This window comes from Buteo buteo, chromosome 15, assembly GCF_964188355.1.
Source record: "Buteo buteo chromosome 15, bButBut1.hap1.1, whole genome shotgun sequence".
Taxonomy (NCBI): domain Eukaryota; kingdom Metazoa; phylum Chordata; class Aves; order Accipitriformes; family Accipitridae; genus Buteo; species Buteo buteo.
In genome coordinates, this window is record NC_134185.1 from 20739735 (window position 1) to 20755750 (window position 16016).

A 16016-nucleotide genomic window follows, 5' to 3' on the forward strand; every position below is an offset into this window, starting at 1 on the left:
CGCGCGCGCCGGCCGTTACCCGCCGCCGCCGGAGGGAAACGGCCCGCCGCCCACCCACCCACCCACCCACCCACTCGCGTCTCGCCGCCCCGCGGCTGGGGGGCGGGCGAGCCGGGTCGTCCCGTCCCGAGGCAGCGGCGGAGCCGCGGCCGGCCGAGCGGAGGGGGGCTGCCGCGGCCGCACCTGGCCGGGCGCTGGGCGCCGTCGGCGGAGCCCGTCGATAAGCGGTCACGCCGTAGCGGCCGTGAGTCCCCCCCCGGGGCAGGCACCGGGCGGTGCGAGAGGGACGGCGGGGAAGGGTCTCGCAGAGAAACGGGCCGCGGGGCTTCCCCGCGAGCGGCCAGAAAGGCGGCGGCGGGCCGCCCGCACCGTTTAGGTAACGTGCACGTGGAGTTCTGCGTGAATTGCCAGCAGGAAAGGCCGGCGTGTGGTGCCATCTTAGGCTGAAGCCTATACTTCAAAAAGAAAAAGTTAATTCAGTGAGTTGGTTTAATTCACATCCAAGCTTAAGGAGTTCATGCTCTTTCCCTGCACCGTTGTTTAACGAGAGACCGCTTCCGTGCCTCACGTTTGGGGAGGCGGATGGCAGCAATGATTTATAAAACAGATCGCATTCTTTTTTAATTAAGTATCCTTGTAGATTTTATCTTACCTGAATTTGACAGGACCACATAAGGCATTACAGTAGTCTGGCAAATCGTACGTGCCCTTTCTGCTAACAGCTTCTAGAAAAAACGTTTCCCAAAGACTGAAAAAAACCCAAAATGTGGGAGAGGGAACTCCAGTTTTGTAACCTATGGCCAGTTATGGCAATTACATTTTTTGGCTATATGTAACAACTCTGAAATTAGCAACATACCCAACTTGACAGCTTTTCGTGAAATGTTTTACTTGCACAATAAACTCAGCTGGTGCTGCCATTCCCGTTGAATAGATTCATTTTGCCATTTAATAAAAGCACACAGCCGAGTGCTCTAATTGCATTGTAATTGTTTCACGTCTACCAGTGTGAAAGGAGTTAAGTCTAAAGGTGCTTATAAAAGGTGTTTATTATAAAATAAATAGGCGAGGATGGCTCCTGCCATGAAGGGTGATGGATTCCCAGCATGAAGGATGTATCAGCTAGAAGTAGCAAGGCAAGTACACACCAGGCAAGAGGGAAGTAAATGTGCAGGTAGAACACACAAGCTCTGAGCACTGCTGTAAATTGAAGAGATAAATCTTTTGTTTGTTATCTCTGAAACTGCATTTCACTATAAGAAGCCTCCTTTTTTTTTTTTTTCTTTGTAGTAAAAGCAAACACAAAAAACATGCAAGTCAATTGAGAAATAACTGTCTGGAAAAAAATCTCAGATTAATCTTCTGACCCATAAATAACTCAGCACTTTCCTAGAGACTTCCTATTTCCTTAGAACGGAACAGTACAGAGCGGCTCTTAAAATAAAAAAATCCTCACCGTTTCAGATTTTTGGTGCTTCCTTTAGAAGCAGTTCTCTCTAATGTCATTCTTCCACTTATGTCGCTCTTCTAAATTTGGCATTTAGGGCTTTGGGCATGTTTACAGTGTCATATTCCATGAATAATCCTAACAGATAATAGTTTGTTGATTTTAACTTTGACTGCTCTTTTTATTATTGTTATTAATAGACAGCTGTTCAAAGGAGCCCTTAAAAGCAGGAACTACTAGCATTGTAACTCCTCCGATGAATCACTTGAATGAAGGATACGTTTTATTAACAAGACAAGCGTTCTGCAGTTAGCGGTTCATTCACTCTTTAGAGATAAAGAGCACTTCCTGATAACTTTTCTGAGTCTGATAGCAGTATGGAGACTGAAGTTTATGGTACGATTTGCCCTCTGCCGTTATTGTAAAGCTAATTGAAGGTTTACTTAAAGGGTACCGTGTTTTAACACCTGGCCCAGCTGCTAAGTAGTGCTAGATCTCAGTTGGATTTTTTCTTTACTTGAATGCTTTACTTAGTGGGATTAAGGAAAGGCAACCATAAGGCAAGAGCAAACCAGTGGAATCCCAAACTCAATTTCAGAGCCCTTGAGAAAATACTTGCCAGTTTGAACTCCACCTCATTTCTGCTCTATAGTGCTGGCCTGAGGCATTGTAGCTACTAGGGACCCAAGCCCAGGAGGAGACCTGAAGGGCCTCAGCTAAGCATAAAGAAGCATGAGCATATTGTTGCAATAACAGCATTCATTGAAAAGGGAGCGAGCCAAGTTGTCTCCAGGCAATGCAGGTAGCAAGCTTAGATTGGCTTCCCAGCCAGGCAAGTCCCATTTTTTTTTCACCATTTGAACTTACGCTACACAAGTCATTTATTCAAATGTTCATTTTTTTCCCCTTCATGCCTTTGGCTCAAAAGCTACTCTGTGACACTGCGGCAATCTCTGGAAAATTCCAGGTCACCGGGGAGGGGAGTTGTGGTGCTCCAGCAAGAGAACTCTTTAGGAAAAAAAATCACCATTGCTCTCGAGTACAACGGGCCATTACTCACTTGACCAAACTGCAACTAGACTTCAGCCATCGCCACTGACAAAAAAATGTCTTCAGAGGCCCTGGAAAGCTGAAAGCACTGTTTGCAGTTGTATGCAGTTCTATCAGGGAGGACTATGGAGGCTCCTTAGATGTTTACCCATAGAAGCGGTCGGGTGCCAGGCCCTCCCCCTGGAGAATGCCCTCTCTGTCTTTAGTTCAAAGGATCTAGTCAGCGAGAGGTTCCCCTGGACAGCGGCGAGGAACCACGGCGGCTGCCAGAGCTGGCAGTGCTCGTCGCTGCGGCAGGCCCCGAGCTGGGAGTCAGAATAGCTCCGTTTGCTGAAGGTTAGTACGACGACATGGAGCAGAAGAATGATGCTAAATTTAGAGGCCTTTTTTGCTTCCTGCGCTGCATACATTTGGAATAAGCAAGAATCCAACTTGAAACTTTCAGCAAGGCTTCTTTCTTGTAGATCCTTGCAATAACCTGCAGCACTCAGGAGGCATGAGATGTCGAAAACACTTTCAGCAGTTTGATTCTGTAAGAAGTATTGCTATGGTACTGGTACGTCGTCTATCACTTTTCTCTGCCACACGTCTTGAAACTAGGCCACCTTGCAGCCAGGAACAAGAGTCATGGAGTCCGGAAGGAAAGCAGATGAGAAACAGCCTTAGCGGTGAGAGCGCTCCGGTGCGCCGAGCCAGTTCCTTGCAACTTATATGCATTTTATGTTAAGACCCTCACGGGAAAACAAGCCGCTTGCCCAAAAACACAAGCCCCACGGATAACCAGGCTTTCTTCTGCCTGCTCTCAGGATGACTTCCAGTGATGCCCGTGTGGCCGGCCACACCGTACGTGCAGCAGGTGGGCGTGGGTGCCCCCTCTTGCAAGGCAGCCCAGAGTCCAGCGGCTGTCTTCTGGAATACGGCACCATTTCTTTACCTGAGTGTGGTTTGAAAGCTGCTGCTGGAAGGGTGCTTTGCCCTGGGGATTCCCTAGCAGATGGAGGCTAATATCGACTGCGGGTTCCTACGCGCTGGCTAGGGTTCAAATGGACCGGGTCAAATGGGCTGGACTGCGCTCCAGAGGGAAGTCAGGTAGACTGCCCCCCGCCCCTGCGGCAGGTGTCCAGCCGAACTCTACGCTGTGTGCGCGATGTCAGGAGTCAGGCACTGACTCACCGAAATTGGGCAGGTACTTAAATTAGGCAGCTTGGAATTCACCTTAAATTATTTAGGCGTGTATTTGATATAAATAAACTTCAAAGAGACTAAATAGGTTTGCAAAAAAAAAAAAAAACAACCAAAAAAACACACAGCTTTTGAAATCTTCCACCTTGGATTAAAATTAAAAACCAAAGTGACTTTTGGGACTTTCAGAGACTCTGAAATGCACCATTAAAAAAATATCAGTCCAAATAATTCATCTGATTTGCAGTACAATGTGGCTGCAATTCAAAGTTTATAAAAACTGAAGTATTTAATAGCTCGTAAGGCAACATGATAACCAACTTTGCATACCTTAATGCTTTTCACTGCCAGTCAGACTGAAAGGACATGTATGGACACATTGCACAGTAATATTTAGAACCTCTGTTGGCCCACAGGCAACAATACTGAACAAGTAACGTGCTGCGGGCAATATCCATACATTGCTATAACCCAGGCAGAAAAGAACAGTGGCAGACACCTGAACTTCATTTATATTTTTAAACTTCCTATGGCTGCAAGCAGTGTTGGAGGGTTCTGCCAACAACATATTACACTGGTTGGGAAACACCAGTTTAGAGTGCTAGTTAATATAATTGCTTTTTTTTCCCTGAGAAACAGAATTGCTACATGATACTCTCTTTTTAATTTTATAACAACACTGCATCTTGTTCTTAGGTACAATGATAGATGCTGTTGGAAACTTTTCAAAACTGTTATTTAGCTAGACTTCATGGAGATGGGCAAGAAATATCGTAATTGTATTGCTTGCTGAATCAAGGATATCAAAATAGAGAATCCATGTGGCATCTTTGGATTTGAAAAACAAGCCAGTTTGTCTCCCAGTCCATGTGGGTTGGAAATCTTACACTTAAGAGTTTAGCTCACAGAAAAAAAGTTTTGAAGAAATGAACATTCATTATAAAAAAACCCCTTTTCTAGCTTGAAGTAGCACTGGCAAGACGGCAGATATGCAACAGTTGAGCACCAAAAGAAGGAGAATTTGATATAAAAGCTTAAAATAAAAATCAGATCAAAGCTGCAGTGGAAGATGGAGTAGAACAGAAATGTAAAGGAGCTTCAAGAATAGAGTAACTAACCCAGTAAGCAATGTAAAATCTCCTTCTGTGCTGCAGCAGTTTACTTATACATCAGTTGCATCCAAAACTGTTTAAAAACTGACAAATCTGAGCAATTTCACTCTTGGAAACATAAGCCTCTTTTAATCTCTTGGCAATGAAATCGCAGTTCTCTTTACTCTGTTAGTTCAGCCAAGAACTGCGCCATTGTATGCTATCTCACAGCTCTGCATTTAAAAAGAAGTAATGCTCGCTTAATGCACAGTCATTGTATTATCTACACCATAACTAACTCTGAATGATCAAAGATTTATCCCATAAAGGTCTACTTGTCAAAATTCTGTCTGACGTCCAAAGGAGGTAAATATAGCCTGGAATGTCCTTTCTTTCAAAGACATCCACATGTCCCAATCCTGTGCAAACAGTGCACTCTCCTTGTGTGCTTAACATTCAGTTCCATATCCTGCCCATTACACAGAGAAATAATATTTCAGACCTGTTGCATAGTCTCATACCTCATTAAGACACGTAAGTTCAAATATTTGCAACAATATTTAAACTTTTTTTTTTTGCAAGCAATGTAGAAAACTAGGTTTCTTTGAGAACTCATCTGGCTGATTTCCTATATATATATATTTCTTTTTTTCCTGTGTAAACACTTCTCTTTTTTAAAATGGAAGTAGCAGTATTCATATTGTAGAAATCCTTATAGAAGGAATCCCTTTGTTTCAGAACCTGAAACTGAAACAGACTTTCTACGTTTTTTCAGTCCCAGCTGCTTCTATCATGGCCACCATGTTATACAATCCCTTTCACAAACAAGTCATTGCCTTAGAAGCAGCTAGTGATCCTCCCTTTTCTGTCTTTACCCTCACTACCATTGGGAAGCTACTCCTGAACCTTGCTCTTTGGGCGGATGGGAACCTTCCCTTCTGAATTTGCATTAACATGGATCTCTGGTTCATGGCTACTAGATGCTTTAAGCCACGTAGTTATAACCCATCTAGTATAACCCAGTCATACCCTACAGTAATGACTTTGAGAACAATCAAGTATTTAAAAAGTGAATGCATTTTATGCAACAGAAATTTGCCTTTGAAATTGGGAAAATTTAGCCTGGACTGATTTTTTAATAAAAAATGTACGTGTGGGGACCTGGGTTGACAAGAACAGAAAAAAACACACCTGCTTAGTGGTTATTACTACAACAGAATGTGATTGAAAGCAATTACTTTTCATAAAAGTTTATATAAGAAATACTTCCAGTCATTAGTAATGTGACCATTTTTAGCAGCAGCAGTCATCTTTAACAATTACTAGATGTTTAAACCCTGTTTATTTTCCTGCAAAGATATCTTATCTTAGCATATGGACATCTAAAAGCCATCTATAGCTTGTGGGCATACAGCATCTGAGCAGAGGTAGGGATATTCATAGTTTTTGTACATTGATATAAAATGTTAACATTGTAACTTCCATAGGCTGACAAAAGCAACAAAATTGTTCGATTAAAAATAAGTCTTACTAATACAGGCATTTTTTCTGTAATGTTCTCCTGCTAAACCCATTTTTTTAATGTTGGTGCTGAAAATAATGATGCAAGCAACTAAGTGTAATTGTAGAAAATTATTGCTAGTGATTTGCATATGAAATACACACCTTTTACTGCCTCTAGTTAGCATTGTTCAACTAGCTTATAAATAGTACAGCTGAAATGCTGCAAACAGAAAACAGTTTTCGATGGGCACATGCTATGAATGAAGAAATGTTCAGACACAATGTGCAAGTTGGAGAGCTTTCATCAAAACTAGCCAAGAGGGAAAAATGCTTCACTTCCTAATCATGCTCTGTTTTGGATAAGCTAGTCACATATAGAAAACATCATGCTCATCTGCAGACAGTAAAGCTTTTTAAAATGAGTGTTTATGTTTTTCTGGAGGAAAAAAAAAGTAATCTAATGTATCAGTACTTGTTTTAGATTTTTCTAATTACTTCTACATAACATTGCATTTTTATAATTTGACATTTAATAACTGCTAAAAATTGAACCCTGCAGTTGATGCAAGTCATTTGCTGTAAATGTCGAAGGCATAAAAAAAGTCTCGTTTCAAGATTCTGTTTTCAGTGCAAGTAAAATACTCACTTTTGTGCACAATCTTAAAACTAAAAATGTTGACCATTGTTCTAATAATAAAGCAGGGTATCTTTTGTCTTTGATATTTAGGGGGAAGGGGTGAGGGGAGGAAGGCAGAGTGGAATAGGGTAAAGAAGAAAATTTTAAAGCAAGGTTTTTTAATAATATTGCTGCTAAATTGCAATGCTCTTACACAGTCATATCAAAATATGCCTCAAATTGAACTTTATAAATAAATTTCTTAAAACCCAGATAAATCTGGGAACTACTGTTTTAGTTACCAGTGGGACACCCTATTAGCCAAGAGCAACATTCTCAAAGGATACGATCCCTCTTTTCTAGTGCAGGTAGACTTGCATTGCCATCACGTAAAGTCGGCAGAATACCGTAGAATAAATGCCGCTTTCTAGTTTAGTAAGTACACCGTCTTGTCGCTGTTTCTGTTTTGGAGAAGAAGGTTGCCTTTCCTTAAGAGACGTACCCCGACAAAAGCATTTTGCAAATGGGAGGGAAGGGAAGGAAGGAAGGAATGGAAGTCATCTTCACGCACTGCAGAGACCGACTCTCCTACGCGTGGGGGAGCCCGAGCATTCCTCTGGCTCCGCTCGGGCCGGGAATTCGGCAGCGACGCCGGGAGCTGCGGGCAGAGCCAAGCGCAAGTACAAACGCCCGAAGGCGCGGACAAAGGTGACTGCACGAAGCTTTGGCGCATCCGCAGCCAATTTGTTCGTCACCCTCTCGTCCCCTTCGCAACTTACAGCGAGCTTTGCGCTTTATCTTTCTGGTTATTTTAAAGGCATTTGCTGTCAGAATTTTAGCTTGATGGCTATTTTCTCTTAGCTTGAGAAAAAATGGGCTTACCCTAAAAAAGAAACACGTGAATGCTAATTATATAAATAATTAATGCATTTTAGGGATTGGTTTCTGAAAGGAAAAGAAGATAATTTCATGCAAAGACTGTCAGAACAGATGACTTCCAGAACTGGAAATATTCTTTCCTTTGAACTGCTTTGAGAGACTGAAAAGCTTTAGCTCTTCCTTTTTCATGAGACACTCTGCAGGTAAAAGTACTTTGAAGACTATGAAGAATAAAAAAAAAGTTTGATGCCTCACTCTTCTATGAGATTGAAGTAGTTGATGAGAGTGGCGACAGCTGGTGATCTGACCCAGAAGCCACTTCCTTGATAATCTGCAGCATGACACAGTTGCTTGAGTTAGCCTTTTGCATCTATGAAAATTCAAACACTATCTGCTCCGAAGAAAAAGCAATGGAGAGATCTCGCCAGCAGGTTTACCCCTGAGCAGGCTGGTCTGGCATCTTTAAACACTGCTTGGGGCAAGAAGCATTCCCTGACAACTGAGAGAACACTTCCTTAATGTTTCCATTAAACTAAAAAGAGCTTTTCAATCTTTTAGCAACCTCTATCAAGTTGGATGCTAAGCCAAATATGGGCCACTCGTGCACTCTTTATTGCAAATAAGGCAAGGCACATGCTGGGTTACATTAAGAGAAGCACAGCCAGCTGATCAGGTGTGCCAGGCCATCAAATCCATGCAGTCCAATAAACCCGGTTGTCCCCCTCCTCTGCCTGGCAGGGCCCCTCTGTTCCTGGACAGAGTATTCATTACCTGATTCTTGTAAGTGCAAACCAAAAGTTCCTTATTCGGGTCAGAAGGAAGATCCGTCCTCCTACTCTGTCTGGGGAGTTGCTCAACAGCAACTGGAGCAGTGATTTTCCTGTATGGACCCTTTTTGGCCACTGTTTTTCCTTGCAATTCACATACTCCAGCTTCCAGGTTCCAGGTGAGTTCACCATCCTACTTCCTCACGTCCTCCTCGTGGTCGTGCAGACAGAACCACTGAGTGGCACGCAAATGTGCCCATGGTACCCTTCCCCTTGAGCTCACTTGGTAGCTGAGATGATGGCTGGTGTGGGTGAGGAGGAAGCCACACTGTCTTTGAATACCTGGAACTGTTGGGACAGTCTCTCCCCAGCCGAGACACAGGCCTCTAAGGTTGGGGTGGAAGAGAGATTCTCTTTGAATTGCTGGAGCCGGCTGGCCCATCTACCCTCGATGTCTGGCCAAATCATTAGCACCAGGGTGCGGGTGTACGATGACGGTGCACTCCATACAAACTTCTGCCACATGGACTGCGTGCACTGGACTTCACGCAGGTCCTCAGATGCCTGGTTGTTGTCTAGGCTCCTGTAGATCACCTCCACCACTGCTAATTCCCTCAGATACTGGATACCACTCTCGGTGGTTATCCGCTTGCCTCGATAGTTTACAAGATCTTCCTTAAGGGGATACTTTCTTCGTGCTCAACAGGAGCTGCCTCCAGAGGCTGCCGATTGTTGCTCCTTTTCCAACCCCTTTGTTGATGCCCCAGTATCCCAGCATTAGAGCAGCCAGCTGATAATTAGCTCACCAGGTTGATGGCTATAATCTTTGTGCCTATCTTACAGCTTACTCAGGGATAGGGAGCTGGTTGGTGATTTCTGGCTCATTTATGATTTCTGTCTCTTTCCCCTCCTGTTCTTGTGACTGCTCTGCTGCACAACCAGCTGCCTCTCTGATTCCTCCTCCTGCTCCCTCTTTGGAGAAGCTTCTTCCTCCCTGACTGAACAAGTTGACTTCTGCTTCTATTGTTTCTTCTTGACTATAGGGGTGACTGATATAGTTGAGTGTTGGCTCTCTGGCTTAGCCACGATGCCCGTTTGTATGTCTTCAGACCCAGAGACCCTCTCTCCCCACTGAGGGTGCTGAACAGCGCTCGGTAGGTGTAGGCAGGCCCCGCACAGTGCAAGAAGTTGTGTCCCTTTAGCATAGGCAGGACATCCTTTTCTCAAATGTTCCGTCACTTCATCAGGATCCTGCACTTATTCGGGGGTCAAATCTCACACCATTGGAGGTGAAAACTGTTCTAGATACCTGCCCATATTCTCCCACGCACCTTGCCACCCATGACCACATTGCCTCATGGCACATCCCTGTGTGATATTCCTAAATAGTCAGTTAACCTTAGGAAAAAGCTAGAAACAGATTCTTGAGGTACACCAATGTGATCACCCAGGGATGTTCAAAATACTGGAGAGTCATTGTAACAAGGTGGAAAGCAACTACCCTGCAGGGGATGAAGGGGAAGGTGCCCTTCTTTGTTTCCTCCACAAATTGGCTCTCAGAGGGAAAAGGTGTAATTGTTAATTGTCTCAATGAGATAGTTCCTGAAGTACTGGGACAGCAGCAAGGCAGGGCCCAAACACCAGCGCTTTCGTCACAGTTCTCCTGGGCAAAACACAGCCAAGTGCTACGTGGCACAGCAGACTGCAAAAGCCGAAGCCAGCCTTTAACAAGCTCAAATTTATGTACAGCAAGAGAGGGAGCATGACACAGAGTGGGTAAGGGAACAAATAAACCTGCATCGAGAACAAATAAGTCAACAGCGCGACCAGCAACAGCTAAGCAGGTGTAGCAAGTTTCCTCTAGCACAGTCCAGTCAAATGTCTTGTTATCTCGGACCCTATGTATCCCACGCTGGGTGCCAAAAAGGACTGTGGTTGACTCACCCTGGATGGCAGCTAAGCACCTCACAGCTGCTCACTTGCTGCCCCCCACAGCAGGATGGCAGAGAGAATCAGAAGGGCAACAGTGACAAAATTCATGGGTTGAGTTAAAGACGGTTTAATAGGTAAAAGGGAAAAAAATGAAAACAAAACAAAGACAAGTGATGCAAAAGCAACCACCACCAGCCAACTGATGCCCAGACAGTCCCCAAGCAACGGACCCCCTGGAACACCTCCACACCTCATCCCCAGTTTTTATTGCTGAGCATGACGTTACCTGGTGCGGAATATCTCTGTGGTCAGCTCAGGTCAGCTGTCCCAGTTGTGCCCCCTCCCAGGCCCTTGCTCACCACCAACCCACTTACTAGGCACCAGAGCGAGGAGCAGAGAAAGCCTTGCTGCTATGCAAGCACTGTTGAGCAATAGCTAAAACATCAGTGTGTTAGCAACGCTGTTTTGGTCACAAATCCAAAACACAGAGCCATATGGGATGCTATGAAGAAAAGTAATTCCGTCGTAGCAAGACCCAGTATGTTGGGGTAAACTTTTGTTCTCCTCCTTACCACACGCCGTGAGTCTGCTCCTAAACGGGCCTATTTTGGGCTCACAGCCCAACAGGGATGATATGAAAGTCACGCAAGTCACTGAAGGGCTACCCCATTAGTTAGGGCCTAGCACTCACAGCCACCAGGAGTGGCTGACAGAGCTGGAGCTTCTCTGGCTGGTAAGAGGAGGCTAACAGGCAATCAAACTGCTGCACACAGCTGCAGGATAGGGACAAAGACAAAAAGACAAAAAGACAAAAGACAAAGTCAAAGGCAGCGGACCCAAACAATTCTTGGCAGTGGCAGGTGATAAATAATGGGCAATGGCCACCAGCCATGGTGAAAGAGGTTCATGCTGGACATCAGGAAAACTCCTTCACAAGGAAGGTGGAGCAGCACTGGGACAGGTTGCATGGGGAACCTGTGGAAGTTCCATCCCTGATGGTTTCCAAGACCAGACTTCATGTAGGCAACAGTCCACTTCACGTAGGATATTTCACCAGAGGACATTCAGCAGTCCCTTCCAGCCACTTCTATTCTTCTAAGCACCTCATTTTCAAAACAACCTTCCTATACAGCTTTATCACAGCTGTGGAGCTGGAAGTACTCGGCTGGCAGTTAAACGACCTTCCATCACAGACCTATGAAACAGCCATTCTAGCCACTGCAGATGTGCTCTTTGTAGGAGATGAATTTAGTTTGGTTTAAAAAGCAGTTGGGACCTTGCCCTGTATTTTGTGCACCTGTGGAATAGTCCAGCAATACAATACCTGGGATAAGTTCAGAAGAGTAGCTGATAGGTACGTCTGGTTGAGTAGCTGGATAACTGAAATAAATGGCATTAATGCCTTCCTCAGCCACCCCCTGGACCACAGGCCTCCCTCTCCCTGACCTCCTTATAGAGGTAGGTGGGGAAAAGGAATCGAGATAAAAATAAGAGCAGAACAGCCTTAAGGTTCCACCATTGCCCAGAAATCGTATAAGGTGTGGGGAGTATATTAATACACAGCAATGAATAATTCACCCAGAGTTTGACAGAGAGGTATAATACTTTGCTTGTAGTTTACCTGGAAGAAACAAGACAACAAAAATTTCTCAACAATTACAGGAAAATATCTTAAATATAAGATTACTTGGTAACATTGATAAGGGACAATTCCTGTTGCTTTTTTAAAAATTGAGGTTGAAGAATAGTTCAAGAACAAACAGAACATTCTGGTGATAAAAATACAAAAAAAAGTCATTAATATTTTGCTGATTTCCCTTTATTAGTAAAAGTACAAATAAAAAAATTGTACTTTCATGAAAAAATAAACCAGGTGTACACAGTTTTGCAGTATGTTTGATATTTCTTTCACACAACTGGGGTGAGATGGCTCAGAATATCTCCAACAGACCCAAGCTTCTTGCAGCCCTAAACCATTATGAACCAAATTAGCATAGATGTAAAAGACAAAGAGAAGATAATGTATGGCTCCTACTACATGTAGTATGTAAAAACTAGAGCCAAAAAAAGCTGAAATATGACTCTGGTTGAATTTAGGTATTTCTTTCAAGCACAAGTTTTACGGTAGCAGTACTTCAGGGAACTTCACAGGTGAGACTCTACAGTGGTTAGCTAAGGCAGATGCCTGCGACTGCCACTAGCTGGGCTACTCCACGCTTCTTGGTGCTCCTTTTCTGCCTCCAGCCTTTCTGCTGCAGCAACAGCACTAACTCAGGCAGAAGTGCCAGTCTTGGGAAGAATGAAAATGCCAGGGCACGCATGAGAAAGAAAGTGCAAGCAAGAAGGGGTCTGGTGTTGAAGCCACTCTCCAGAACAAAGCGAGTCCTGAGTTCTGGATGCTGCTCCTAAACAAAGATTGTGTCTCAAGGTTGCTTATTATACATATAACATTATGGTATAATATAGGCATATATTACACAGAATATTATGTACATTATGCAAGATGTATTTTCAGTATATTTTTAGAGGATAGAGTTTTTATTTATATTTTGCATTTGGTGGAATGCAACACGCTGGTCTATGACAAACAAGCTGTGTGACAGGGGGAAGGAGTGCAGGGGGAGAAGGAGGGAGGAGAGAATTTAACAGAAATAACTCCACTTAGTGTTTGAGTGAGGGATGTAATGAAATCTGTTTGCTGTGCTAGCTGTCTCCAGATTGGGCTGTAATTACACCACAGAAGGAAGAAAGGTAGCTGAGTCTCAATCTAGATCATTTATGTAAACTCAGCCTTCTTGTCAACGGCGTTCTCAGATTGCATGCATGCAAACCACAAAAATCATCTCCTATGAACAAAACAGAGACGGTCTCAAATTGCAGGCTTCTGATACACCTTATATGCTGTCTGTAATTGGACTTTAAAATTCAACACACTGAGGTTCAAAACTTCTCCAGTATTTTCTGCATTTTATTCAGTGCGGTGAAAGACTGTACTCACAGAAGAGCATTCCTCCTTCCTCTCTGCCAAAGGCCGATGTCTAGCCTTACAAATTAACATTTATTTGGCTTAAATGAATGCAAGTGTCACAAACCTAGGAAATTCTTTTGTGTAAGACTGTGTTGAAACAAACTGCTGGATCCGAGAAAGGGATATTCCCTCCCCCAGAAGAGCTGGAAGTACCTCATTCTTCGACCCAGAGCAACATATTATATACACACAATATAAAACCCAGGCAATCAGTTCCCTTAACAGAGCCAAATTAATATTTGATTAAATATTTTAAAGCTCCTACTTACCATGCTTGACACATTTTCTCAGCAAGTTTCTCAAATACGGAAAGCATTAGGCACAGGGTAATTTTACATTTGAATACATAAAAACAGTGTGAGGAGACATGACTGAATGCAGTCAGAGAGAGGATTTTCCCCCATTAATCCCCCGAACTGCCCTTCCCCTTGATAAGCGGGTACGTTAATTCCCGGCTTTGGCAGCTCGCTCTCTCTGGGCAGGTTTGAGCGGGTTTCTTGTGACACCTGGATCTTCACGCCCCTCCATCCCTCCCTCCATCCCTCCCTCGGGCAGGAAAACCACCGGCCTCCGCCCTGGCGCCGTCCCCGCCGGTGCCCAATCAATACCGACTTATTTCCTGTCCATTTGCTGAGGTCACGGAAACGGGACTCATTAATTATTTCTACTGGTGCAGCCTCAAGTGCGCTTCTGGCATGACAAGTGAAAGCCGGCTGTGACCTTTTTTTTTTCTTCCCCCTCCCCAATTTTGTTGCCAGCGGCGGCAGTCGGCGCGCGTTCCTCCGTCGGGACGGGACGGATGCGGTGACCGGCGGCGCGGGGCATCGTGGCATCCCCGCCGGGTTGCTCCTGCCCGCGGAAGGAGAGCCGGTCCTCGCGGGGCGGCGGGTCAGGAGAAGCGGGTCACGGCGCAGACGATGTTGGCCAAGGCGGCCCTGGCCTCGGAGGGAGGGAAGCGCTCCAGGGCCGCCAGCGCTCTGTTTCCGTGGCAGCGGCAGAGGTCGATGGCAGAAGTCACACCTTTGCCGGCCTTGATCGCTTCCCGCAGCTGTCAGAAAACACAGGCACAAGGGGGTGGGTTTCGGCAGTGCCGGTGCACGCGATTATCTCCGAGAGCACGGGGCATCCACTGCCCCTTCCCGAGGTAAAGGCAAGAACCGAAGCCAGCCGTCGGACAAAGCCCATGCGTATTCTCACCCACCTCTGCTTTGGCTCCCCACTACAGCAAAACGTAATTTAAACTACATCGCCCACTACTTCATCACCTGAAAGATACTGGCTCTCCAAAGGGCACGCTTAATTTAAAAAAAAAAAACAAAAAACCAAAAACCAAACCAAAAAACCCAAAACATTTTCAAATATCTGGGCATCGCATACCTAAGACACTGCCTGGGAGCTTTTGTGCAGAACTGGCAGACCAGCTGCTCACTCGCGCTCTCATTTTCTGTAGTCAAAAACTGGATTTTATGAACACCCATTCCATCCCCTGTTTTTGGAAACAGGCACAGGATGCCACATGTTGAACTCTTGTCTTTTGTAATACAGGTTTCTATTTATATTCCATATGATTACATTCGTTACAGTGGACAAAAGCAAATTTTGTCAGTAAAATAGGATGTGTTAAACTTTTATCGTACTGAGCTATATCCATGCAAACTCAACCTTTTCAGTAAAGGCTAGTGAATTTGACAGTGGTTTGGTGATACATCATATGAGAAAGAAAGTATTTTCATGGAATAACAGACATTTTATGGCAAGCTGCTGGAAAGCTTTAGCACCTAAAAAACTTGGGTAAGTGACAGGTTAAATTTCCTATGAAATACCACAAACAAAACATGTTATTTTTCCCCAGTACCTCAACTTAGCTGAAGCTCTAAATAGTAATCACACTTATTAAGGGCTTTTTTATTTTTAATTGCTTTTTTTTTCCTGAACAGCATCATGAGACTGTCATGAAACACTTACGTTTTCCAACCTAAAATACAGGTGTCCTCAGACCAACTCCAGCCTGATGCCTCATGCCAGAGCCTGGGAATTAAGTCCAGGTGGATCTTCGGGATTTGATTATCCCAAAAGCATGACAGCATTTCATGATCTTTAATGTGCCCCACCTGGCTTTCATAGCTGGCTTACATCACTGTATCGGCTTTTAAAAAAAGGGCTTTTCTTGAACACAGGTATCTACAGTAACTAATTATACAGGGTTTTATAAATTATGTTTTCCTCCAATACACAGCCCAATGCCCCAATTCATTTACAAATACATCAGTATAACCTTATCTATCTAGTTTAAATCATGTAAAAAAAAAAATCTAAGCTATGACCAAATTGTAAAAGTCACCCATTTTATGTAGATACTTGCATTCATACAGAATAGATGACATTTCTTATCTGAATACAAACTGAAGTGGATTCATTATCTGTATTTAAAGATGAAATTAGCTGAAAGCATATTACAGCACATGAGCGTTCAAGTCCCAGTTCATAAAAATTTTATTCTCCACTTCAGTTAGAATCTTCC

The 16016-nt window shown here is 44.1% G+C and overlaps 1 protein-coding gene across 1 annotated transcript in view; it reads right to left on the bottom strand.

Moving 5' to 3' along the window:
* Positions 1 to 12002: 12002 nt before the first annotated feature.
* Positions 12003 to 16016, bottom strand: part of PDSS2 (decaprenyl diphosphate synthase subunit 2) — a 122659-nt gene continuing 118645 nt past the window's right edge. Inside the window, exon 8 of the mRNA XM_075046716.1 lies at positions 12003 to 14543. Within this exon, the coding sequence (XP_074902817.1) occupies positions 14385 to 14543 (159 nt within the window). The 3' untranslated portion in view covers positions 12003 to 14384. The remainder of the gene's footprint in view (positions 14544 to 16016) is intronic.